The sequence below is a fragment of the Cheilinus undulatus genome, linkage group 4 (genome assembly GCF_018320785.1).
Source record: "Cheilinus undulatus linkage group 4, ASM1832078v1, whole genome shotgun sequence".
In the NCBI taxonomy this organism is placed as follows: Eukaryota; Metazoa; Chordata; class Actinopteri; order Labriformes; family Labridae; genus Cheilinus; species Cheilinus undulatus.
In genome coordinates this window covers 52,329,435-52,355,777 of record NC_054868.1, presented here as the reverse complement: position 1 = coordinate 52,355,777, position 26,343 = coordinate 52,329,435, and the positions used below count along the sequence as shown (strand labels likewise).

Here is a 26,343-nt window from a genome sequence, read left to right as displayed (position 1 = left end):
ACATCATGTGTTGCTTTTACTTAAACTGTCACCAGAAGGGGTTGTTTTGATTTATTAAAGGGTTTGTTTAGATCTCTTTGTGTTTTTTTCCATCTTTTATTCACCGTTTTCACACGTTTTCACTCTAATGCCATGTTAGGGCGGGAAGCTCAAATGCTGCAGTAATGTGTAATAATTCACGTAATGGCCCTTTGGAACCTGGTGTGAGTCCACCTGGAGAGGTGGTAATGGTTAATGGACTCTGGCAGCAGTTATGTGACTCTATCAAAACTTCTTTATCTTGTTTGGTAGTTTGTCCACACTTCTCTCAATGCACGATGGAAATCTTTCTAATCTGGTCAACTCTGAACCTCTCCAGTCTCTTCAAAAGTCAACATATCCAGGCAACGCAGCACAGGTCCAGTGCTTCATCTGAGCAAGTGGTTGCTTCTTCTTCTTTCTTCTTCTCAGCGGATTTGCAAACCAGTTCCCTGCATACTCCCACCTTCTGGGCCAGACTGTCTACAACTATGATCGGGCATGGATATATGTTACTAATGTGAAAGCAGACCAGCAGGAGAGAGGGAAGGGGGAGCAATCATGTCAGGGCGTGATATAAAACACTTGAGCCTTATGTGGTCTCACCTTTAATCTCTCTACAGTTCCACCAGTCTATCCACCGTTACTACAATTCAGGAGAACCACATGTCCCATTGCCTCTTGTTGGTTGTTGGCAGTGGTCATGTCACAGAGTGAAAGACCTATGATAGTGATATAAAGACTGCCTTAACCTCCTGTGACCCCGCTCGGACATAGGAGGACATTACATTAAGGCTGTCTCACTTCATAAGCTCTGCTGTCTCAACTTTTGAGATAATTGTCCAAAATTTCCTTAGAAGTTCTAGTAATTTGCTTTGAATGTTCAGGGGAATGTTTTTAAATTTTCAGGAATTTTTCGTAAAATTTTTGTAGATATTTTTGTACATTTTAAGTTTTCGATTTATGCAATTTATTCATGGAAATTTGGGGAGATAATTTGTTAAATTTGGGGCTATGCTATCTTACAACATGAACTCTGCTGTTGGAATTTTTTTAATAATTATCCAAAATTTCCTTAGAAGTTCTAGTAATTTGGTTTGGATGTTGGGGGAATTTGTTTTCAATTTTCAGGGATTTTTCCTGAAATTTTTGAGATGTTTTCGTAGATCTAGATTTTTTTGATTTATGCAATTTAATCCTAGAAAATTTGGGGACATAATTTGTTAAATTGGGGGAAATTGACTGAAAATGTTTGGAGAATTTTTTGTACATTTCCATCATTTTCCATGGAATTTATTTGTAAAACTTTGGGAATTTCATTGGAAAATTTAGATGTGATTTGCCCTTAAATGTAGGGAAATTTGCCTAAAAATAACAGAACTTCTCAAGGAATTATTATATTTAAATCTTCAGGCTCTTTCAGAAAGTTTCACTGAAGCACCTTCTGAAATATTTCCTGAAATTTTGGAGATATTTTTGTAGATTTTGAGTTTTCGATTCATGCAATTTATTCATGGAAATTTGGGGAAATAGTTTGTTAAATTTGGGGCCATGCTATTTTACAATATGAACTCTGCTGTTAGAATTTTTTAAAAATTGTCCAGAATTTCTGTAAAAGTTCTGGTAATTTGCTTTGTATGTTGAGGGAATTTGTTTTCAATTTTCCGGGATTTTTTCCTGAAATTTTTGGGATATGTATTTTTTTATTTGGACGTTTTTATTTATGCTATTTTATCCTAGAAAATTTGGGGAGATAATTTGTTAAATTGGGGGAAACTGAATGAAAATGTCTGGAGAATTATTTGTGCATTTTCCATGGAATTTGTTTGTAAAACTTTGGGAATTTCATTGGAAAATCTTTGTGTGTTTTGCTGTAAAATGTTGGGAAATTTGCCTAAAAATAACAGGACTTTTCAGTGAATTGTGGGGTAGTTTTAAATTTAAATCTTCAGGCCTTTTTCAGAAGATTTCACTGAAACTTTTGAGAAATATTTATGGAGAATTTGGTAAATTTTTAATGGGATTTTAAAATAATAATAATGAAAGATTTTAACTGAATCTTTTTGGCAATGTCTTGGAAATTTGAAGCATTTTGTATGGATTCTTTATATTTCTGAAAGACTAGAATTTTTCACATCGTACTGAAGTCTCAAAGAAAAATAAGGTATCAGTAAATTAAACAACAGTAGACAGTAAATATAAAATAACAAGTAGACTGTGTCTATCTTACCTACCCCTCCGCATGGCCAAACAGCTAATAGCATTTAAACACTTACTAACATTTCAAACATGGATACTCGGGACTGAACGGGTGAAAAAAAAGTGGGTAAACATTAAAGCAGCATCTGAGCCTCCCAGTTTTAGCGTGACGTCAGAGGAAAACGTCTGCTGCGTGAACACGGTGAATGCCACCGCTCTGCCCTCTAACTGTCTGTCGTTGTTCTGCTTTGGCTGACCTCCAGGGGGAGCAGCAAGGGAAAAGACATTAGTACAATCAAGTCCCTTCGAGTGCTGAGGGTGCTGCGTCCTCTTAAGACCATCAAACGACTCCCCAAACTGAAGGTAAAGTTCCTCAGAGTTCAGATGTATGCAAACACTTATTTTATTCTTTTTTGTTTGTTTGTTTTAACTCTTTGGCATCGAGGTCACCTTTTATATAACAGAGGCATGGAGGTCATTTCAGATGTCTTCTTCTCTGCTTTCAGGCTGTGTTTGACTGTGTGGTCAACTCTCTGAAGAATGTGCTGAACATCTTGATCGTGTACATGCTCTTCATGTTCATCTTTGCTGTGGTGGCTGTGCAGCTCTTCAAAGGCCGATTCTTCTATTGCACCGATCAATCCAAAGAGTTTGAACGCGACTGCAGGTTGGTTTTTCTACTTTTAGTTCAGTTACAGCACCATAAATCCAGTGTGGCAGAATATTATTCTCATATAACGAGTCTCAGCTTTACAGATACAAAATGAATAAAGGAGAGACACATGAATGTAATTCTTGCACTATTAAAATAAGACATTTACACTTTAATTTCTTCCCCTATTTTAAAGATGACTGATAGTCAGCTTGTATACATCTTCCTTTATGTTTTTGCAAAATGTGGTTGTGTTTTATCTGTAGAATAGAACAGTGGTTCTCAACCTGGGGGGTGGGACCCCATTTGGGGTCATGAAACACTAAGAAGTGGTCGCCAGATGCCTTAAAAAATGGAGAATACTTTAGAAATGATTTTTTTTCTCACCCAATTTCGTTACTATTATTCGCCACTTTTCATCAATTTGGCAAAATTTGGACCCATTTTTGCCACTTTACTCAATTTCTTCCAAATTTTAACCCATTTTTGTCCCTTTTTACCAACAATTTTTGCCAATCTTAACACATTTTTCCACTCTAAACTCATTTTTATCCATTTTAAACCCTTTACACCACTTTTTACTGCTTGTTTTACGACTTTTAAACCAATTCTTGCCACTTGCCTCTGCTGACCCATTATTGCCACTATCAACCCTTTTTATCACATTTTACACCCATTTTTGCCCATTTCAACCATATTCACTGTTTGATATGCCCATTTTGACCAGTTCAACCCATTTCTGCCAACTTCTTCTTGTTTATCTGCCCCAGTTAACCCATTTTTGCCAGTTTAAAGCATGTTTTTCCCACTTTTAAATCCCATTTCACCAATTTTTGCCACTTTAAACCTATTGCTGCTACGTTTAATCCCCTTGTACCACTGTTTGTGCCTGTTTTTGCCACTTCAACCCATTTTTTTGCTCTTTTTGCCACTGTTGTCAAATTTATGCCACTTCTAACCTGTTTCTAAAATCCCATATAACCACCTTTCCACCACCTTATCTGGACATTTTTTTTTTTACTAATTTAATTCTGTTTTTTTAAGAAAGGAGATTTTCATTTTTAAGATGACTATATACTACGGCACAAATGACTTAAAAATATCTGTTGCTATGTTAAGAGTGGTTATTATTCTGGTTAAATATAAAATATGTATATCTAGCTAACTTTACAATGGACCCTGATTTTCCTGTCCTCCATGGGCCCCCAGTTTGGCTGGGTCCCAGAAAGCTCTCCTATTTATATCATGTTGGGCTTTTGTGATTAATTTATTATCATCTATTATTGGAAAATACATTTTCTTTAAGTGTTTTAATTTTATCTTTTCATTTGTGTTTATACAGCATAAGTCAAAATCAGTTAGATTTAAAAACAAAAATCATTTTCATTTTATTTTTCAACTTAAAACTGCTCTTTGCCCATTTTTTCCACTTTTAATTCACTTTTGAACCCTATTTTCCGACTTCATCTAGCCAATACTGCAACTTTATTCCACTGTATACCCTTTTTGACACTTTGTAACAGCTTTTCACCATTTTCTACTCATTTTGACACCCTTTTTGCATTTCTGTAACCCAATTTTGCCACTTTTCCCCATTTTTGCCTATTTACAACTGTATTTTACCTTAAGCCATTTTTTCCCCACTTTGAACTCATTTTTGCCAGTTTTTGACCTGTTTTTACAAGTTTATCTGGCTTATCTGCTTTTGCCTCTTCAACCCACTTTTGTCACTTTTAACCACTTTTCACAATTTTCTTCACGTTTTCTCTTGTCACATTTCAATTTTTTTTTTTTTTCCTTTTTAATCCCATTGTTTCCTCTTTTGAATCCTTTTCACCACTGCTTTCACAAGTTATGCCACTTTATTCTCCACCTATTTCATTTTTTCCACTTTTAAATCATTCAACCAATCACATGACCACATCAGAATGTTCAGTGTGTTTCAATCAGGGACTTAGTTAGTTTAAGTTAAACAAGAAAGCTATGCAAGGTCTCTGATAGGACATTTAAAGGTCATGTGACACCTGTGTTAAAGTGGGCCCTTATGGGTTAAGAATTCATATTGCATTGATATTAAAGAACCATATCTCTGATGCATTCAGAAAGTGAAATGCCTGTTAAAGCACTGTTGTTAGAGACACATATTCAACTTTGTCTAGTTAGTGCTGGCTGCTACAGAAAATATAATAACCTTCAGCTTATAACAATTAAGCTGGATGCCTGACTTTAAAAAAATGAAGCAATACTTGGAAAGCTGAAGATTTACTCCTTTAAAAACAACCGCAGTTGGCTAAGTCAGTGGAAGAAATGTGTTTTTGCTGTTATCAGTGCGCTACTGGAAGTTCCACCTACGTTTGTAGCTACAGACAACCCCCTGGAATAGTGTGGATAGAGTGCAAATTTTAATGAACTGAGTCCTTACTGCAAAAAAGAAGTTAGCTGCACACTGAGCAGTAGGACTGGTCTCTACTCCTGCAAATACATGCACAGAATCCTGCATGCACGGCTCTAGGTATTCTCTAAGTACTACACTATGAGCTCATTAACTATGATATTCATTACTAGCACTATTTTTGCTTTGAATCCCCCCCCCCCAAAAATGCATACAGTGTGTTGGTGCCAGCTTCTTCTAGAAGGGAAACAAACCAGATGGTATCAGCTGTGCAGATGCTGCCACCTTGAGGCGTTTCTGGAAATTTCCTCTTACTTTTATTTCAGTGAAAAAACCATTTGTTCACTGTGAAATCTTTGTCTGTTCCCCAACATGTTTTTGAAACCAGTTATGAGGCATCTGGCAGTAGACCTTGAGATGGTCTTGAAACCTTGAGATTGTTCATATTTTTCCACAATTTTGCTTCTTGAGTCCTCAGACAATTCTGGGCTCTTCTTTCTCTTCTCCATGCTTGGTGTGACACACACAGGCACACAACACAAAGGTTGAGTCAACTTTTAGACATTCTAACTGGCTTCAGGTGTGATTTCTAGATTGCCAGCACCTGTTTCTGCCACAGGTGAGTTTAAATGAGCATCACATGCTTGAAATTAAATGATTTACCCACAGTTTTAAAAGGGTGCCAATCATTTTGTCCAGCCCATTTTTTGAGTTTTGTGTAAAATTCTGTCAATTTTGTCTTTTTTCTTTGGATTTTTTTGTGTTGCTCCAATGCACATAAAGGAAATAAACACATGTATACCAAAAACATTTGTAAATGCAACAAGTTCTGGGAGAAATGGTGTATCTTCTGGAAAAATTTCAGGGGTGCCAATACTTTCATCCATGACTGTAGTCCACTTTATGCTGCTCACTATAAAGTGGATGGGGAGTAGGGAATGAGTGTGTGGTTTCAGACACAGCCATGGCTATTTTACACAACAGCACAGCTTTATGAACAAAAAAGATCAAAAATCTATCAAGTCTTGTAATTTTGGATGGGGTAATATACGTCATCGCCCCAGTGTAGAGGTCTGCTGCTAGATCCTCTTGCCAGTTACTACTTATTTCTTTATGTTGACTGGTTCTGTGTTTTACATTCGTCTCCCCGCTTGTTCCCCACAGGGGCGAGTTCTTGGACTATGAAAAAGATGAGGTCAAAGCTCTGAAGCGGGAGTGGAAGAAGTGGGATTTCCACTACGACAACGTGGCTTGGGCCCTGCTCACCCTCTTCACTGTGTCCACAGGAGAGGGGTGGCCAGAGTGAGTGGACTGACACCGACACACAGCAGGAGCGTCTTTATGTTACAGCCATTTCTGCTTTTAGAAACTGCTAACTGATTCCCGGTCCCAATTAGAGCTTTTTCAACTATTTCAATTCAGTGGTACTCTCAGGATGTTTGAGGGCCAGGGTTAAAACCAGTGAAAAGGGCACCTGATGATTATGGAGGGGCACCAGCTCACAAAAAAGGTGTAATGCATTTATGGTTAAAATGAAGAAACCCTGGTTAAGATTTAATGTCATTAGACCCACTAGAGCTCTGTAATGAATAAGACAAGGGGGGACTCAGGGTGCTGGTATCACAGTAGAAGTCTTCTTTTTGGCCTTGTGATGAATGCCAGTGACCGTGTTTGGGTCTGAGTTTGGTCTTGCTCAGCTTCACATTTGACCATGACCACTCTTCTGAAACAGTATCTGGCATTGTGGCAAATAGCTTGTTTTGAGGAGCTTGGTTGGGGAAGGGAAGGGCATTTTTCATATTATGTCTTCTGGGGACAACTCTAGGGGGCATTCTGAAGGAAACTTTATCAGGTTTATGCCACTGGAAGGTAACCTAGAGGGCACTTTAAGTTTAGGCCACTGGAGGGCAACCATATGTTCTTACACTCCTGATCAAAATTTTAAGACCAGTTGAAAAATTGCAAGAATTCACATTTTGCACCATTGGATCTTAAGAAGGTTCTAAGTAGAGCTTCAAAATGCAAAAAGAAGAAATGGGAGTGACTGGCAATAAGTCATTTAGTGTCCTCTAGGGTGCCTTTAAGTGGCCTAAACTTAATAAAGCACCCTCTAGGGTTCATCCCAGTGGACAAAACAAGATGAAGTGCAATCCAGGCTGCATTTCTAGTGGCCTAAACTTGATGAAGTGCTCTCAAAGATGCCTTTCCGGTGGGGAATAGAAAGTGAGTGCCCTTCCAGGGGACACAGCTTGACACAGTCCCCCTCTAGGGTGCCCCTTCATTGGCCTCACAGTGGACAAAACTCATTCAAGTGCCTACTGAGGTATCATCCAGTGGCCAAAACAAGATAAAGTGTACTCTCAGGTATATATGAGTGGACAATACTTGGAAAAGTGCCCTCTAGGTTGCACCTCCAGTAGCTTAACTTGACAAAGTTCCCTCTTGAGCAGCTTAAAGTGTCCTAAACCCAATAATCAACTAAAAGGTGCTCTCTAGGGTTGATTCCTGTGGACAAAACGTGATAAAGGTCCCTCCAGGTTGCCTTCCATTGGCTAAAACTTGATAATATACCCTCTGGGGTGCCATTCCACTGGTGAATACCTTATAAATGCCCTCTGGGGTACCTTCTAGTGGACAAAATTCAATCCAGTGCCTTCTAAGAAACCCTTCCAGTGGCTAAACAGGATAAAGTGCCTGCCCTTTTGCTGGCTACAGCTCAATAAAGTCCCCCCTTAAGATGCCCTTCCAGCTGCCCTAACCTGATAATGAACCCTCTGGGGCTTCCCAGTGGCAAAAACCTGATAACAGGACCATATGGTTGCCCTCCAGTGGCCTAAACTTAATAAAGTGCCCTCTTGGTTACCTTCCAGTGGCCTAAACTTAATAAAGTGCCAACTCGGCTGCTTTCCAATGTCTAACACTTGATAAGGTGCCCTCTGGAGTGCCCTGACTTTGGCTTAAAATTGATAATGAGCCCTCTAGGGTCCCATTCCAGTGGTCAAAATCCAATAAATGCCCTATGGAGTACCTTCTAGTGGACAAAATTCAATCAAGTGCCTCTTTGGAAAGCCTTCCAATGGCCAAAACAAGATAAAGTGCCTTTATAGCTGTCATTTTGCTGGCTTAAACTCAATAAGGTGCCCCCTAAGATGCTGCCCTAACCTGAAAATGAACCCTCTGGGGCTTCCCAGTGGCAAAATCCTGATAATACACTCCTGATCAAAACTTTAAGACCAGTTGAAAATTTGCAACAATTGACATTTTGCACCATTGGATCTTAAGAAGGTTCTAAGTAGAGCTTCAAAATGCAAAAAGAAGAAATGGGAGTGGGCACCTTATCAAGTTTTAGACATTGGAAAGCAACTTAGTGGGCACTTTATTAAGTTTAGGCCACTGGAGGGCAACCATATGGTCCTGTTATCAGGTTTTTGCCACTGGGAAGTCCCAGAGGGTTCATTATCAGGTTAGGGCAGCTGGAAGGGCATCTTAAAGGGGGGCATTTATTGAGCTGTAGCCAGCAAAAGGGCAACTATGAAGGCACTTTATCCTGTCTTGGCCACTGGAAGGGCATCTAATGGGGCACCTTATTGAGTCTTAGCCAGCAAAAGGGCAACATTGAACACACTTTTTTTTTTTTCTGCCACTGGAAGGCTTCCCAAAGAGGCACTGGATTGAATTTTGTCCACTAGAAGGTACCCCAGAGGGCATTTATAAGGTATTCACCAGTGGAATGGCACCCAAGAGGGTATATTATCAAGTTTTAGCCAATGGAAGGCAACCTGGAGGGACCTTTATCACGTTTTGTCCACAGGAATCAACCCTAGAGAGCACCTTTTAGTTGATTATTGGGTTTAGGACACTTTAAGCTGCTCAAGAGGGAACTTTGTCAAGTTAAGCTACTGGAGGTGCAACCTAGAGGGCACTTTTCCAAGTATTGTCCTTGTCCCATATATACTTGAGCGTACACTTTATCTTGTTTTGGCCACTGGATGATACCTCAGTGGGCACTTGGATGAGTTTTGTCCACTGTGAGGCCAATGAAGGGGCACCCTAGAGAGGACTTTATCAAGTTGTGTCCACTGGAAGGGCACTTACTTTCTATTCCCCCGGAAGGGCATCTTTGAGAGCACTTCATCAAGTTTAGGCCACTAGAAGGGCAGCCTGGATGGCACTTCATCTTGTTTTGTCCACTGGGATGAACCCTAGAGGGTGCTTTATTAAGTTTAGGCCACTTAAAGGCACCCTAGAGGACACTAAATTACTTATTGCCAGTTAGCAGGGCACTCCAGAGGGCACTTTATCATGTTTATATACGATAGGGGCATCAGAGAGGACACTGGGGAAGGGGGGTAGATTTGTGTCTGTGCTTATATTTCTCTTTTTCTCTGTTCTTCTTGCAGTGTGCTAAAACACTCAGTGGACTCAACCTTTGAGAATCAGGGCCCCAGCCCAGGCTATCGGATGGAAATGTCAATCTTTTACGTGGTGTACTTTGTTGTCTTTCCCTTCTTCTTTGTAAACATCTTTGTGGCTCTCATCATCATCACTTTCCAGGAACAAGGAGACAAAATGATGGAGGACTACAGCTTAGAAAAGAATGAGGTGAAGCAGAAGTCAAGCATTTGAATTTATTTTGAAAGCTTCCTATAAAAGTATTAAACTACATATCTTCTCCTCTCCAATGCTTTCTTTTTCCCTACAGAGGGCCTGTATAGATTTTGCCATCAATGCCAGGCCTCTTACCCGCCACATGCCAAAGAATAAGCTTAGCTTCCAGTATCGCATGTGGCAGTTTGTTGTGTCTCCACCCTTCGAGTATAGCATTATGGCTCTAATCGCGCTCAACACTATCGTCCTCATGATGAAGGTAACAGCCGGTCTCCCTTTACTAATCTACAAAACTTAAATAACAGTTTGTGTTCATTAGTGTGTTTAGTTTGTGTAATTGCCCTTTATTTCTGCTCTTTTACGGACTTTCCTGACTTTGTGTCTGTGTCCCTAGTTTTACGGTGCATCGCATACCTACGATGAAGTCTTGAAGAACCTCAACATCGTGTTTACCACCTTCTTCTTCATGGAATCACTCCTGAAGATCATCGCTTTCGGCCCTCTGGTAAGGCCGGAAACATCATCCTGTTATTTATTTATGAGGCGGGTTATTTCAGGAGACGGATCTAGAGCATGTTCTTCTTGTCCCTGAACAACCCTGAGCATGTCAGCAGTCACGCCATCAGCCTCAGTCTCCACGCTAACACCACCACCAGTGGCCAGGTGTGTGATCGGTCACCTGATCCGCTCTCTTTATTCTTCTGTCTCTCTACAGAATTACTTCAAAGACGCTTGGAACGTTTTTGATTTTGTGTCCGTCCTTGGAAGTATCACTGACATTTTAGTGACAGAACTAGGGGTAAGTGATGAAGAGTTTGATTGAAAAATACATGTTTTTTTTGCTTGCAGATGAAAATAGTTATGGGTCAAAACAAAATGAAAAGTCAGCCTTGTTTTTAAGTAAAAACATCACTGTTTTTATTATAGGATCCCTATAATAAAGCTTATTACAGGGCTAGGGCTGGGCAATATGAACCATTACATCATATGTCAGTATTTATTGAGCTGAATGGCAATCATGTTTGTCTTAATATTCAACAATGTAAAAAACAACACAAACAAAGTAATTGTAGATCAGATCCACGTAGAACTAAGAGCAATTATAACATATACACTTTATCAACAGCCAGCTGTATGTCAACATGTACACAAAAAATAAAACAAACAAGCAAGTGTTGATTTGCCAACGAAAACTACGACTCACAATGTTTGTCACCTGTCTTTTTTCATGAGCAAAAATGACATTAAGATTAGATAAAGATAGATTTTCGATGATAGAAACTCTGAGGAAAAGTAAGTTAAGTTTTATCAATAAATCAAGAGTACAGTGTCCAAAATCCATGACATTTCTCCACTGTGCATAAAAGTTAAATCAGTATTTTCATCAGCACATTTTACATCAATTTAAATATTGATAGTGCACTGATATGAGTGTTTTACATTTCTATAAATCTATAAATGATTTTGAGGTTTTGTTGACTAAAACTATAAAGGTTAAAAGTGATTGAAATAAATTGAAACTAAAAAATATTTTAATTGAAAGACTAAAAGCCTGTGCACAACAAGGGTGATGCAAATAAACTGCAGAAAATCTCAAGTAATTTTCTTGGGCCTTTCTATCTACATCAGGAATAATGCTAACCTGCCATGTTAAATGGATTCGTTTCACACATTCATCTGGAAAACCTTCCATAGACAGCGTGTAGGAAAGGGCAGAGGCTTTAAAAAAAAACTCTGAGGGTGTTTGGATGAACCTTCTGTCAGTCAAGTCTTTACAGGCCAATCAGAGCAACAAAACACGTGACATAGCCGCTACTGAGGAGTAAACTCTATAGAGAACAGCGTAACGTGAACCATGGCGACTCGACACATGTCAGTACACGACTTTTTTCATTTTTGAAAAGGAAAGAACTCAATGCTGCTCTTTGTTCTTTAAAAAAAGAAATGTCGTCAAGTTCTGATGAAACTGGTGCTTTAGCAGCATCTACACTAATGTCTTCCACCATAATTGCACCGGCCTCTTGTTGCTGCTTGCTTACGTCACGACTCTGCCGCGCCCAAAAGTAGCCTCTTACTCCTGATTGGTCCTGTCACTCTCTAACCGGGCCCAAACTGTTCAGATGGGAGCTTTGCAAGATGGATTTGCCAGTAAGAAGAACGGAAATGGGCGAATCCATCTGCTTTGCAAGGTTAGAATGATTTGATTTTCCCAGTGAATAATGCATGGTCTAAAAAATGAATGCTAATACTATACTAATACTATAAAACTATAAATTAATTTACATTATAACCATTTATTAGTATACCATGTTATACATCATCTGCTCTGGTTCTCAAGATTCTGACCATGCAAACCTTTCCAAGATAAAACCATGGCAGCAGCCACAATTGATGCATTTGTCAGACTACAAACAATAATAAAAGTGACCAGCTCACCGTTAGAGGCTCTCCTGATCATGATATTCCATCAAAAACAGTCCTACTACATCAAGAAGAGTCTCCACACTCTAAATTCAGTGAGGTATTAAGTCCAAAAGCAGGGTTACATCCTAAAAGGATTCACTGGATGTTGTATAAGTTCAATGCGGCATGTTCTTTTCTATAGTCCACTGTATTTAGAGTAATAATGCATTTTTTCAGACAATTCTAAGTATTAATATTTAGAAAAAAGACAAGCTTTAGATTGACACCTCATTGGACCAGTTGGGACCTTCCTTACTCTTGCCTACATAGCCAATGAGGGTATTTGTTGAAGAAAAGTCCCGCCTCTCTTATGATGTCTCCACCTCCAGTCATATAAGGACTGGCAGTACCATGAAAATGATACAATTTGTTAATAATGTCACTCTCAATGTAAAACTGAGAGTAGGATGATATGAAAATGTTAAATTGATACTTCTATTTCTCTACCATAACAGCTGCTTTTATCATGTTTTTCAAGCTCATTGATAATGCAGAATGTCTCCAAATGCATTATTTTTATTCCTCTATTTCTGTGTAAGTCACAGTAATAGTTATTCTAGACTATGGACAGGATTCCTCTTAGTGTCACCAGGATTCCTCTTAGTGTCACCTTTCCATAGAGAGCAGGATGAAATCTGTATGTTGAAGCATTTAGGAGTAGCAGCCTTTTATTGTAGATATTTGACCATGGTTACCATTTTCACTAAGGGTCTTTTAGGACTCTCCAGTGTGAAAACATTGGGACTTTCCCTCATAAAAACAGGTATAGAATCCTTGTTTTCTGCTCTATTGTTATCCACTATGAACCTGATAAGGCTTAATGATATGGTCCAGTTGACTTTTCCAGCTAATACTGTGAATTTGATACGTTGCCCAGCCCTACAGAGAGCCCAGTTATTCAGACTTTTACTGGTGTGTAACAATCCTATAACACTAAAATCTAAATACTTATAAAGTCCATGGCCTACTTTTATTTAGACCTCCCTGTATAAGAGTTTAATATGAATGGAGATTTACTTGAAAGACAGAATATGATGTTGAGTGTAATTGCTTTCATATTGACCTTACTGTTGACTGTGATTGTTCCGTGTATGTCAGCATGTCTATGTGTTTTATGATTATAGATATAAAAGTGAACATGTGTTAAATTCAACAGGAAAATCAGCCCCTCTCTGAAGTCCAGCATCTTTAAATCATTTCACTGTTCTGTCTTCTTTACAGCCAGGAGTCCCTCCTAAACTCACCCCATCTCCCGGCGTGTTACTGAATTCTTCCTCTCAGTCACACTGACTAGATCAGCAGTCGCTATACTGCTGAACAGACTTCAGCCGTTTTCGAATTGGCCTACTGCATACTCCTGCCTAACGCAGTATGCAGTATATATTGCACACTGCGTACTGCTTTCGACAGTAGTATGCAGTATAACTGCCAGTCGGACGTTACTGTGTAGTATGCTTGGCCCAGTTTAGTTGGTTTCCAGTATATAGAAGTACGTCATACCCTGGTTAATTGCAAACGACGCTACTGTTTTCCATCCATTTATGCTCCAGTGAAAGTTTCACCGCTCTCCGCCATTACAAACTCTGACCCCAGCGCTTTGCATTGTGGGTAACAGTAGGCAAAGCAGACTAGTCTGATGCATACTGTGAAATTTTCTCAAATCAGTACGTCATCCGGGTGTTTTGGGGATACTGCAATTTTTGCATTTGTTCACATACCACATACTACTTTTTGGGTAAATCAGTACGCACTGCTAGTATAGTAGGCGAATTCGAAAACAGCCGATGAAAGATGTCTTCCTAGCCATCAGAGCTGTCTGTTCTCATCGTGAACTGATCATCCCATTGTCTAGGACAGCAAATGAAAAAGATGTTCATGCTCTACTAAAATAAAATGAGTGTAGGTATAATTCCACAAGGTTGTTTGCAACCATGTTGTCCTTATGATGCTCGGATGCCAGATGGAGGGCAGGAAGTAAGGAACTGCCATTGGAAATGAATGGGAATGAAAGCTCTAAATTAGGGGTGTCCAAACTTTTTCCATTGGGGCCACATACAGAAATATTTATGGAGGGTGGGGCCACTCTTATATACAGTGCTTAACAAATTTATTAGACTACCACCCAAAGTAAAGTTTATGCTACAGCTGCCCTAAATTAACAGCATTGGTAATTACCAAAATCATTTTTTATGTTTCTGCAATGGTTAATACACCAATATGTAGAAGCTCTTTAACACAAATGATATTTTTAATGCTAAAATAGAATTATTATTGTTATCCATGAATTTTCAAATTTACTGATTTACAAAAATAAACTGAAAAAATAGTAAAGCACATTAATATTTCTTAATTAATATGTCAAATTATAGGTATTTACTTGCATTCCTGACCAAAAAAAAAATGAGTTTTAGTGGTTGAATGTTACATTTGGTTCCTTTCTGACTTCTCAGAGAACCCCTGTGAGCCGGCTCAAATTTGACTAAATTCAGTTTGAAATTCCTCATTCCTGTTAAAAATGATAAACGCTGAGAGCTCACTGAAAATGAAAGAGTCCGCAAAGCACTTCATGATGCTGGATGGTCTCTGAGACAAATATGACAGGTGGTCTAATGAATTTGTTAAGCAGTGTATATACCATACATCATATATTACCAGAAAACACAGATTCTCAGCTCTCTGTCAGTGTTGGAATTTTTTAGATTGAGCAAACTTTCGAGGAGTTACAGTGTTGAGAATCCGTGTAGCGGTCTCATGTTTTTCTGGTGTTTTGCTATGGTGTTTTGCTATGAATGCTCACGTCACGTCACGAGTACTGTAAGGAACCACAATTCTCAGCTTTCCAACGCCGTTGGAATTTTTCTGATCTGACAAACTTTGACAGAGTTACAGTAATAATACTCTAGACATATAAAACACAGCACCGGCACCGTCTCAGTTGGTAAAGGGTTAAAGTTAGTAAAACCAATCTAATGTTGGTTAAGATATGTTCAGTAATCGGGTATGCTTAAATGGCTAGTTGATGGCTGACAAGGCAGATGACCAATCAATTTAAGGATTTTGGGGAGGCCAATCAGATTTCAGGGGGCTCTAGTCAGCTCTGGCTCCACCCCGGAACATCATTGGTGCTGCTATTTGCTGCTGTAATCCATTAGGCCATTATAAATCAAGATATCTTAATTTTTGGTTGCCAATATTTTTTACTATTTATATTGTTGTCTCAGTTTAGTCCTGGAAAGAAGCTGTAAGTACTTGTCAAAATGTTTGTTTACAGTATAAGGATGGTCACACTGCCTTGTGCTGAAACTAAGAATAATACAGTGTAGCACAAGCTTTACGCTCTATTGAGGGCCATATTTAATGCAATTTAAAGAATTTTTGGGGGCCGATCAAAAATGGGCCGTGGGCCATGTTTGGCCCCAGGCAGTAGTTTGGACACCCCTGCTCTAAATGGACCCATGAGCTCCTTTTGTCCTCTGAAAAAAATGTCTTCATACATTGGCTGTGGTCACCACACTATATGGAAAAGTTATTTTTCTACAGTTTAACCAATTTACCTGGCGTTGACACACACTGTAAAAAGCAACATCCATTTTACTCATAAACATTGAGATGAAATTACTCAGTTCTTCTTAACCTGTTCTAAATACTTATTATAAACAAGTTAATTGTACTTCTTGGCCATAACAGCAAAAGGGCTTGATTTACTTAAGGTTACTTAGTTTTAAAAAATTAAGTAAAAAGGGGGTATAATTAAGTTGTGCTAACTTAAAAATCCAAAACAGTGATTTGAACTCTATTTTTATGAGCTTATAGAACTTTTTTCAGTTTTAAGTGAACAGTACTCAAACAATTTAAGTATTTTTTGTTATAACCCATATTATTTGAGTTGTGGCAAATCTGCAGTTTTCCCAGAATGCCTCTGGGCACTAAACCTTTATGCACTCTGTTTGCTGCAGCTGTCTTTGCCAGGAAACCTTTGAAAAAGAGATTTTTAATCTCAATGAGGTTTTCTCCTGGTTAAAAAAAAGGTGAAATAAGATAAATAAATAAAATGCACCACAAGTGAAGTTGCTGTCTCAATTAAAGATGTCCCACCCATAGGGGGTACTGTTGTCAGCATCAGTGAAAGTTGTATGGCACACTGTCATTGATAATGTGGGTCACCAACAGCCATTGTTGCAAATGGTGGTCCAAGATAGTCCACCTTAGGTGAAATGATGACTTACAAAACTTTTGTACTGGCTGATGTTCTAAGGTAATCAGTTATGTAAGATATTTTGAGTGCTATTAACTTATCAGTGTTTACAATGCACTAAAAATGTTAAGTATTGCACACTCAAAGTAGATGATTTAGGCTTAGTCCTGCGAACTTAAACTAACATTTGAATCTCAGTTGTGAAAACTTAAAATAATTGATTTTAAACTAGTAGTGAATACTTAAATAGTTCAAGTAGAACAAGTACTGCACACTACTAACAAACACGTTTTTTTAACTCACAAAAGTCAAGTGTAGTCTACTTGTTATTTTTGAGGCAACGACTTTCCATAATTTTTTTAAGTAAGCTCAACTAATTTTTTCTTACAGTGCAGTCAGTAGCAAAAATGACTCAGTCCTGCAGAACTCCTAGCGTCATCAAGCCAGAAGAAGGGAGACAAGCCTTTAGGAGTCTAGTGGTGAGCCAAGAGGCTGAAGTTATCTCCTAAGGCATGACATCATCTGCAAAGAGTCTAACTTGTGCATTTCATTTTGACTGTTAGGGGATCATGTTTGGGTTGCAAGTATCGAAATGAAGCGCCAAAATCTTTGTTTTGATTTGGCTCATTAGGTATCGGACATGTTGGCACCGGTGCCACATTGGTACTGGATCCCTACCCCAACATCATCTTTTGTTATTGTTTTGATTGATAACCTCCTGGAGTTAGAATACACCTACTGCATGTTTAACTCCCATGGCTGAGAAGAATAAGTCATTGAGAGGAATGATTTAGAAATCTGAAATTATTCCATGTTTAAAGTAAAATACACAGACTGCTTTTTCCTGGTTTGCGGTAGTGCTGGCGTCAGAGAAGGGCTGACCCTCTGTGTGTTGTTGCTGTTTGACTTCACTGCCTTTTAAATGACACCCATAATGATTCCGTCTTCCTCTTCTATCTCTTTACATGCTTTCTTTAAACCTCTCTACTTTGTTGGCGCCCTACACCCACTCCCTTCCTCCTCTGATAAAATCCATCCAATCAAAATGCACTATGAAATCCTTCATCGTGTTCTCCATCCGTGCTGCGCCATGACATGTGGTGGTGGTGCTATGATGATGATGATGATAATGATGGTGATGGTGTGCGTTTCGCCCCATGCCCCTGCCCAATAAAACACACGACCAACCCCCCCCCACCCCGAAAAAATGTGTTTCACTCACAACCAAAATATCTAAAAAAAACTCCCTCCTCATTCATCTTTCTACATCTTCAAACATGTAGAATCTGGTTGGTTTGTAATTTATCTCTCGAAGCTCTCTGCTGCATCCTCATTGGTCATGTGTACCCCAAACCCATTCCTGAACCCTGACCATCCCCTTACCCTCGACCTCTCTTAACCTATGATCTCAGTGCATGTGCTTACTGGATGATGATCCTTTTACTTTTGTACCTGAAATCATAGCAAAAAGAATAACTGCTGTAAAACACTGCTACTGTAAAATATTAGAAATCTAGGGATGTTCCTAGCCAGCGTATTTCACTTTATTAACAAGAGATTAAATTCAGAAAAACCACAAGTCTCAAGGTAAGAAATCACTCAGAAAAAGAGGGTTAAACAAAAAATATTCAAAAACTTCTGTGGGTACAGGACATAATTTAGTTTGGCCATTTGCCTGATGCTAGAGCCGCTAGCTTTTTGTCACTCTTGCAGGTAAATATCTGCATTCCCTAAATGTGGTTATGTATTGTTTAGCTGTATGCCAGTTTTAACTATGACATAGCCCAAATACATCAAGCCTCAGGGTGGTATAGCCATAAGTCTCAAAGTTGTAGTGCCTTAGGTCGCAGGGTGTTTTAACATTATGCCTTGAAGGGGAAGGACTATAAGCCTCAGAGTGGTAGTGGCTGCAAGTCTCAGGGTGGTATGGCTGCATGGCTCAGGGTGGTATGGCTGCAAGTCTCAGTGTGGTATGGCTGCTAGTCTCAGAGTGATATTGCCCTAAGCCTCAAGGTAGCATGACTTTAGGTCTCAGGGTGGTGTGGCTGTAAGCCTCAGGATGGCATTGCCTTAAGACTCAGGGTGGTATGGCTGAAAGTCTCAGGGTTGTATGGCCACAAGCCTCAGGGTGGTATGGCCTTAAGCCTCAGGGTGGTATGGCCACAAGCCTCAGGGTGGTATGGCCTTAAGCCTCAGGGTGGTATAGCCTTAAGACTCAAGGTGGTGTGGCTTCAAGCCTCAGGGTTGTATGGCCACAAGCCTCAGGGTGGTATGGCCTTAAGCCTCAGGGTGGTATGGCCTTAAGCCTCAGGGTGGTGTGACCTTAAGCCTCAGGGTGGTATGGCCTTAAGACTCAAGGTGGTGTGGCTTCAAGCCTCAGGGTGGTATGGCTGCAAGCCTCAAGGTGGTGTGGCTGCAAACCTCGGGGTGGTATGGCTGCAAGCCTCAGGGTGGTGTGGCCTTAAGCCTCAAGGTGGTGTGGCTTCAAGCCTCAGGGTGGTATGGCTGCAAGCCTCAGAGTGGTATGGCTATAAGCCTCAGAGTGGTATGGCTATCACCCTCAGGGTGGTATGGCTATAAGCCTCAGTTTGATATGGCTATCACCCTCAGGGTGGTATGGCTATAAGCCTCAGGGTGGTATGGCCTTAAGCCTCAGGGTTGTATGGCTATATGCCTTTTGGTTTAGTATTGTCATAAGCCTCAGGGTGGTATGGCCTTCAGCCTCAGGTTGGTATAGCCTCAAGCCTCAAAGTTGTGTGGCTGTAAGCCTCATGGCAGTATAGCATTTGGCCTTAGGGTGGTATGGTCATTTGCACCACTGTGGTATGGCTTTAAGTCTCAGGCAGAATTATGAGTTTTTGATGCTGATAAGGAGGATCATTCCAGTAGCTAGTGGTGGACATCCCTAGAAATAAGGCATTATGGGAGCACCAGTTACCCATAGCTACAACCCTACTAGTGGCCTCTGGTTGCATGACAGCTTCCAACATTTTACCACATCAACACAAAAATACTTATATAATCCATCTAAGTAAAGGCATTTGATCAAATGAAACCAAACACTCAGTACATCTAATTAAGTGAATGTACAATAGCTTTATTTTCTGCTTGGCGATGCTGACGTCCACTGGTCTGCATGTGGACCAGTTCTTTTTTAATTTTTAAAAAGTTTGCTGCTGTGCCAGACCATGCCTGCTCCGAGGCCGTTTGCTAGACCCTCCTCCACCCCTCTTCTCCCACCTCATGCTCCTTTCCTGCCTTGCCTGTCGACCACCAGTGAGAGGGTTAGTCAGGGAGTCTGGCTGCTGCACTCTACGTTAGTCCCTCTGTGACTGTGTGAAAACAAGACAAGTAAAATTCAGCAACTGTAGGAAGTGATTCTTGATGAAGACCACAGTGCCAGTGTGTTTTAGGAGGAACAAAATATAGAAAACCACCATAAAGAAACCAGATATGTACAGATGAGTGGATATTACAAGACCATCAACACATTCTTAAAAGCATACTGAAATAAATTCCTTCACAGTTAGAGATTCTTGATGCCCTTGCCCTTCACACCTTAACTATTGTTTCTAGGTTAGACAAAGGGCCCCTTTCTATCTGAAGCAACTGAACATACCCAACAGTTTGACATGTTTGTATCCATATTCACTCGATCCAATCCATCTAAAAAGTTGGCCTCAGTGAATAAGTTGTGTAGTTGTGATAAAGCAGTGCAACATCACTTCCTGCTCTACAGAGTGGACATTTGAATGAAAGCCACACCCAAGACTGGATGGCAATAGATGAGAAAGCAGTGGTAACAATGCAATTTACCACTACTGTGTTGTTTTTTGTCCTCAAAGAAATTTAGAGCCATAATTCACAATTGATAAAATTGGCAACTTTTGCATGACTTAGGCAGTGTTTAAGTTTGGTTTGCCCACTTGGAGGGCACCAAAAAGGGTACTTTATCAAATTTTGTCCACAAATGGGGAATTTAAAAGGACCCTCTGTTAGATTTGGCCACAAATTGGGCATCTAAAAAGGCCCACTGTTCAATTTTGTCCATAAATGGGCATCTAAATGGGTCCCCTGTTTAAAGTTTATCCAAAAAATGGGCATCTAATAGGGCCCTCTGTTAAATTTTGGCCACAATGGGGCATCTAAAAGAAGAACTTGTAATTTTTTGCCGACTTAGAGGGCAACAAATAGGGCGTTTTGACAAATTTCACCCTACTAAAAAGACATTTCATCAAATTTTGCCCGTATTAAGGGCATTCAAGGGGGCACCTTCACTGCTTTTCAAATATTAGGGAACCAGGGTCGGCGATCACCCCCGACTGCTTCCCATCTGAGCCCACCAGTGAAGGACAGTGATTCCTGAATTTCACATACTCCATCTTTGCACTACCAAGCTCATTTCTCCCTTTCTAGTCAGTCTTTGCAATTTTATTGCCCCTCTGTTCTGCTCAAGATTTGTGCCAGGTTTTTATTCGACATAGGCCACCGCTAACCTGAGTCGATCCATGTAGAGCAGATTGATACAAACGGCAGGGAAAACCTGCATTGCATTGATGCATTGACTGATTTGTGGATTAATTACATTAGTGCAATCCATCTTAACAGCCCTTATTTGCAGGAATGAAACTCTATCTAGCTTGTCCCATCCAGTGATGGTTATGTGAGAGGGCTCTCTGAGGTTTCTCAGGACGTATGCCTTGTTAACATAAAGTCCTCCGAGCTTAAAAAAAAAATCTTCCCCAAAGTGTGAAAGCGCAAGGATAATACGAGACACTACTGCTGCTGTGGTCTGGAGAAGAGACAAATTTGTACCTATTAATGATCTGCATTAAGAGGTCACAGAGGGCCCCTAGCCATGCTCTTTAGTTAACAGATAAAATGTTTGAATGTTTGAGTGTTTGTGTGCGTGGTTGACAGGCAAAGTGCACTCTGCTTCATCTTACGTGGCCTGCTTGCCCCCCAGAGATCAGTGCATTTGGTTCTATATAAAAAAAGAGAAAAAAAAGCGTTCTTCTGTACCAGATTGGATGATGACCTTTAGACTTTTCTTTTCCACTTCTTTTCTTTGACGTTTGACCTTTTCCTCGATCTTTCTCTCATTTAAACTTGTACCTTGATACGAGTTTTGTTGGTTATGTTTTCTTGGGTTTGATCACCTTCCCCCAGTTGTCTTTCTACTGCTGTTGTTTTTGCTTTTTTGTGTTTGGTAGAGCGAGGTTGTGTACTTCCTGTTTGCTCCGTGGTGTTGACACTAACTGTGTTCTCCCTCTGCGCTGTAGGATAGCTTCATCAACTTGAGCTTCCTGAGGCTGTTTAGAGCAGCTCGCCTCATCAAGCTCCTGAGACAGGGAGAAACCATCCGCATCCTTCTGTGGACCTTCGTTCAGTCCTTCAAGGTATTCACTCGTCAAGACATAAAGTCTGAATTTAATTACAGTTTGGATACAATGGGAATAAATCTTGGTTTCCAAAAAAGTTGGGATAACATGTTGACATGTTGAGTACTGGAACTGAGAACTATCATGGAAAAAAGTTGGGACAGTTATGTTTACCTTTGTTTTGCATCACCTTTTCTTTAACAGAACTCTGAAAGGAGCTGATAAACCATTTCCTGTTGGGTTTTTAAGCAGGGGTGTAGCACGGGGAGGAGGGTGTAAAAACAATACCTTTGCAAGAGCCACAATCTAAGTGGTGAAAAGTGGCAATTAAAATAAGTGAAAGGTGGCAAACTGGTCAAAAAAATGCAAACATTGGGAGAAGAGTGGTGAAAAAGGGCAGAATGTGGCAAAAATGGGTGGTAAGTGACCCAAAACTAAGTTAAAGGTGGCAAAAAAATGTCTAAGAGTGGCAAAAAAATTATAAAAAGTTGGAAAAAATGGCCTAAACTCAGAAAAAAAGATGGGTAAATGGGCAAAAAGTGGCATTTAATTGCAAAAAGCAGCTTAAATGGGCAAAAAAAAAAACAAGTGCGAAAAGTGGCTTAAATGGGCAAAAATAAGAAAAAGTGGAAAAATAGTAACTGCGTGGGAATTTAACTGCAAACAGCAGCTTAAATGGGTGAGACATGGCCAAGAAAGGCAAAAAGGGGCAAAAAATTGAGAAAAGCAGGAAAAAAGTGTCAAAAATGGCTTAAAAGCGACAAACACTGAGAGACAAGTGGCAAAAATAGGGAGATAAAGTGGCAAAAAAGGGCAGGAATTGGCAAAATGGGTGAGTTACAGTTGGCAAAAATGCACAAAAAGTGGCATTTTATTGCAAAAAAAAAAGGGCAAGAAGAGGCAAACACTGAGGAAAAAGTGGCAAGAAAAGGGCAGAAAGTGGCACAAATTGGTGAGAAGTGGCAACCAAATGAGTTACAGGTGGCAAAAATGGGCAAAAATCAGAAAAAAAAAGTGGAACAATAGAAACTAAGTGGGAATTTAACTGCAAACGGCAGCTTAATTGGGTGAGGCAAAAAAAAGGCAAAAAAAGGCAAAAAGGGGCAAAAAATTGAGAAAAGCAGGAAAACATGTCAAAAATGGGTCAAAAGTGACAAAAAGGAGTGGCAATAATGGGCTAAAAGTGGCAAACACTGAGGGACAAGTGGCAAAAAAGTAAGTTACAGGTGGCAAAAATGGTCCAAAATGGCAAACCGAAGCAAAAAATTAATGAAAAGTGACTAAAATGGGCAAAAATAAGCAAAAATGTGGGAAAACGTGCAATACGCATCAAAGATTGGCAAAATGGGAAATAGGTGGCATTTAATTGCAAAAGGCAGCTTAAATGGACGAAAATTGGCAAAAATTTGCAAAAAACAGGATAAAAGTGTCAAAAAAAAGGCAAAAAGGGAAATATTGTTTCAAATTAAGACATAAAAGAACCACAAATAATCACAACAGAACCCCATGTTGAGTTTCACTGATTTAGTGTTATTTTTGAATCAAAAGTGACAACATTAATTGGTCAACAGACTGAAATTTTTATATAATGGAGTAAAATACAACACTGGGGGGCCCCTGCTCCTCTCTTAAAAATGTCCAAATGGTGTAGTCCAGCACTGAAAAATAATCCAAGTAAATTTACTAAAAATATTGCTCATAAATGTGGAATTATGGTTCAAAAACACATAAAGATGTAGTTGCTTGGCTAGCCGGCTCGCTATGCCCCTGTTCTCAAGATTTATTTCTTCAGCAATTGTCTTCATTTTGGATGGGATGGTGGCTAGTGTAGGCCAATTATTATCAACGAATGACCCAGGACCATATCACGCATCTCAAAGGTCCCAATCCAGCCCCCAAACAGAGATCAAGATTACAAAAATGTTACCAGGAATGACTTGATGATCGGCCCTTTTTTACAGAAACCCGCCTGTCAGACATCAGCAGTAAAGAAAACTGTTCTGTGGTCAGATAGGTCAAAATTTGAAATTCTTTTTGAAAACCCTAGACGCTATGTCTAAAGAGGAGAAGGACCATCCAGCTTGTTCTTCTGGCTCAGGTCTAAAGCCTGCATCTCTGATGGTATGGGGTTGCATTAGTCCCTATGGAGTGGGCAGCTCTAACATCTGGAAAGGAACTATCAATGCTGAGAAGTAGAGAGAGGTTTTAGAGCAACATTCTCCCATCCAGACAAGCAAGACAGTGCTAAACCACATACCACGTCCATCACAGCAGCATGGCTTCACAGGAGAAGAGTCTGGGTCCTGAACTGGCCTGCCTGCAGTCCAGACCTTTCACATTTGGAGCATCAGAAAAGGGAAGATACAGCAAATGAGAGAATTGTTCTATTTTTACTTCTATATGAGAAATTGAAGAGGGCCTCTTATGTAGCCCTGTGGAATACCACTGTCCTAAAGCACTGTAAATCTATTTTCTCTGCATGTTGAGTTTTCTAGCCTTTTGAATTATTTTAGTGACATACACAGAAACTTTATTGTACTGTATTGCTTTGTTATCAAAGATTCTAACACTGTTTAAAGAAACTGGGTAATATCTCCTGTTTGTACTGTGTCTGATAGGCTCTGCCGTATGTGTGCCTGCTCATTGCCATGCTCTTCTTCATCTACGCCATCATTGGCATGCAGGTGAGTCCTGATGAGCCCTGTCCCAACTTTTAATCTGGTGTTTTGTAATATATCACATTTACAGGTGAATTGTGGGCTTTGGGGTTAGAATATATTCCAAGCTTGGTTGAAGTAAAGTCTGAATGGCAGTAAAAGTGAAATCTTTGTTTCAGTGTTAATTTTGGCAACTATTTTTAATCTTAGTCTTAGTTTTAGTCACATTTTAGTGATTTCAATCCTTTTTAGCTTTAGTGTAGTTTTAGTTGATGAAACAAAAAAAAAAAAACATTTTAGTCTTTACTTTTAGTCCAAGCATTTATTTTCTTGCCTAAATCTGGTAACAAATCATGGTAGTGTGTGTTCTAGCATCTATTTTTGTTAGTTTTAGTCTAGTCTTTATCATGGAAAAAAGGCTGCCAATGAACATTTTTAGTCATAGTTTTAGTCGACCAATTCAGCACTGCTTTGTTTTTATGCTTTTTCCATGTTTTTGTGTAGTTGTTTGGGAATCTGGCTCTTGATGAGGAGAGAAAGACAGCCATTAATGATCTAAACAACTTCAGAACCTTCATCATGGCCCTCATGCTGCTGTTCAGGTGAGTCTTCGCAATTTTATTTTATAGTTATAAAAGTTTTGTCTGCTTAGGCATGCATGACATTGTAGTTTTTATTAGGGTTTTCAATATGGATGCAGGATATTATCAGTCTGGTATCGGCAGATATTAGCTTAAAAAGGCAATTATCAGCATTGGCAGATATCAAAATTTCTGCCGATGTTTATATTCAATATTTTCCCTGTGTATTTCAGCAGATATCGATATTGTCCATATGCCCTAATAAATTAGTGGAGTTTTAGTCTGAACCAATAGACCTTTGTCAGGTGAGGTCTTTTTCTTTATTTACCCTCATTCTTTAAACTTCAATGTGTTTTTAAAGGACTAAAGTTTGTTTCCTTGGTCATCCTTAAACCTTAAAGTTTCCAAAAAGACTGAAATCATTTGTCCGAAAAGCATATTTAAATATCAGTATCTATATTGGCTAATATGGATCTGTAAATACCTGCATATCAGAAATCGGCAAAAATCCAATATCGTGCATCCCTCCAGTCAGTCTTTACAACCTTGCATAGCGGCTGGTTTAGCCAGATTCCTTGTCTGTCATTAGGCAGATCTATTTTGCAAAGCTTTAAGCTGATACTTGTGTTCCTAGTCAGAGGATAACTGAACCAATAACCATTGAGGAGAAAGAAGCGGTACCTACAGACATGATTTCTTTGGCTGCAAACCTGTTTTATTTATTTATTTCTGTGTGTTCTTCACAGTCCAATGTTGAATCCACACGGTTCTTGTGGATGCTGACCCTAACTACAAACTAACTTGAGTATTCTGTCTAGTTAGTCTGTTTTAAGGCTATATAATGTGCCATTTGTATAACATATAAACATGTCTAAAGTGCCCTCAAAAACACGTCAAACTTAGTGCCCTCTTCAGTGACGAGAATGCGCTCTATGTGCCCTTTTTTTCTTTTCGCCCCTGCCCTTGAAAAAGTCTGTGCATGCCACTGCTTACATGTGTCCTAACTTCTCCATCCTTCTCCTTGTGTTCCCTCTCTTGTAGGAGCGCAACAGGGGAGGCATGGCATGATATCATGTTGGCTTGCCTTGGGGGTAAAAAATGCGACCCGAGATCAGGGAACACTGAGAATGAATGTGGAAGTACCTTCGCCTACACCTACTTTGTCTCCTTCATCTTCCTCTGCTCTTTTCTGGTAAG

General features: G+C 39.6%; 1 protein-coding gene across 2 annotated transcripts in view; it reads left to right on the top strand.

Annotated features, from left to right (window-relative positions):
- Positions 1-26,343, top strand: part of cacna1ab (calcium channel, voltage-dependent, P/Q type, alpha 1A subunit, b) — a 332,264-nt gene that overhangs the window by 241,228 nt on the left and 64,693 nt on the right. For both annotated transcript variants that reach the window (XM_041785844.1, XM_041785845.1), the window contains exons 28-38: positions 2,481-2,580; positions 2,724-2,884; positions 6,426-6,563; positions 9,662-9,863; positions 9,964-10,128; positions 10,264-10,374; positions 10,585-10,668; positions 21,810-21,926; positions 24,527-24,592; positions 25,070-25,167; positions 26,188-26,338. In XM_041785844.1, coding sequence (XP_041641778.1) covers positions 2,481-2,580; positions 2,724-2,884; positions 6,426-6,563; positions 9,662-9,863; positions 9,964-10,128; positions 10,264-10,374; positions 10,585-10,668; positions 21,810-21,926; positions 24,527-24,592; positions 25,070-25,167; positions 26,188-26,338 — 1,393 coding nt within the window. The remainder of the gene's footprint in view (positions 1-2,480; positions 2,581-2,723; positions 2,885-6,425; positions 6,564-9,661; positions 9,864-9,963; positions 10,129-10,263; positions 10,375-10,584; positions 10,669-21,809; positions 21,927-24,526; positions 24,593-25,069; positions 25,168-26,187; positions 26,339-26,343) is intronic.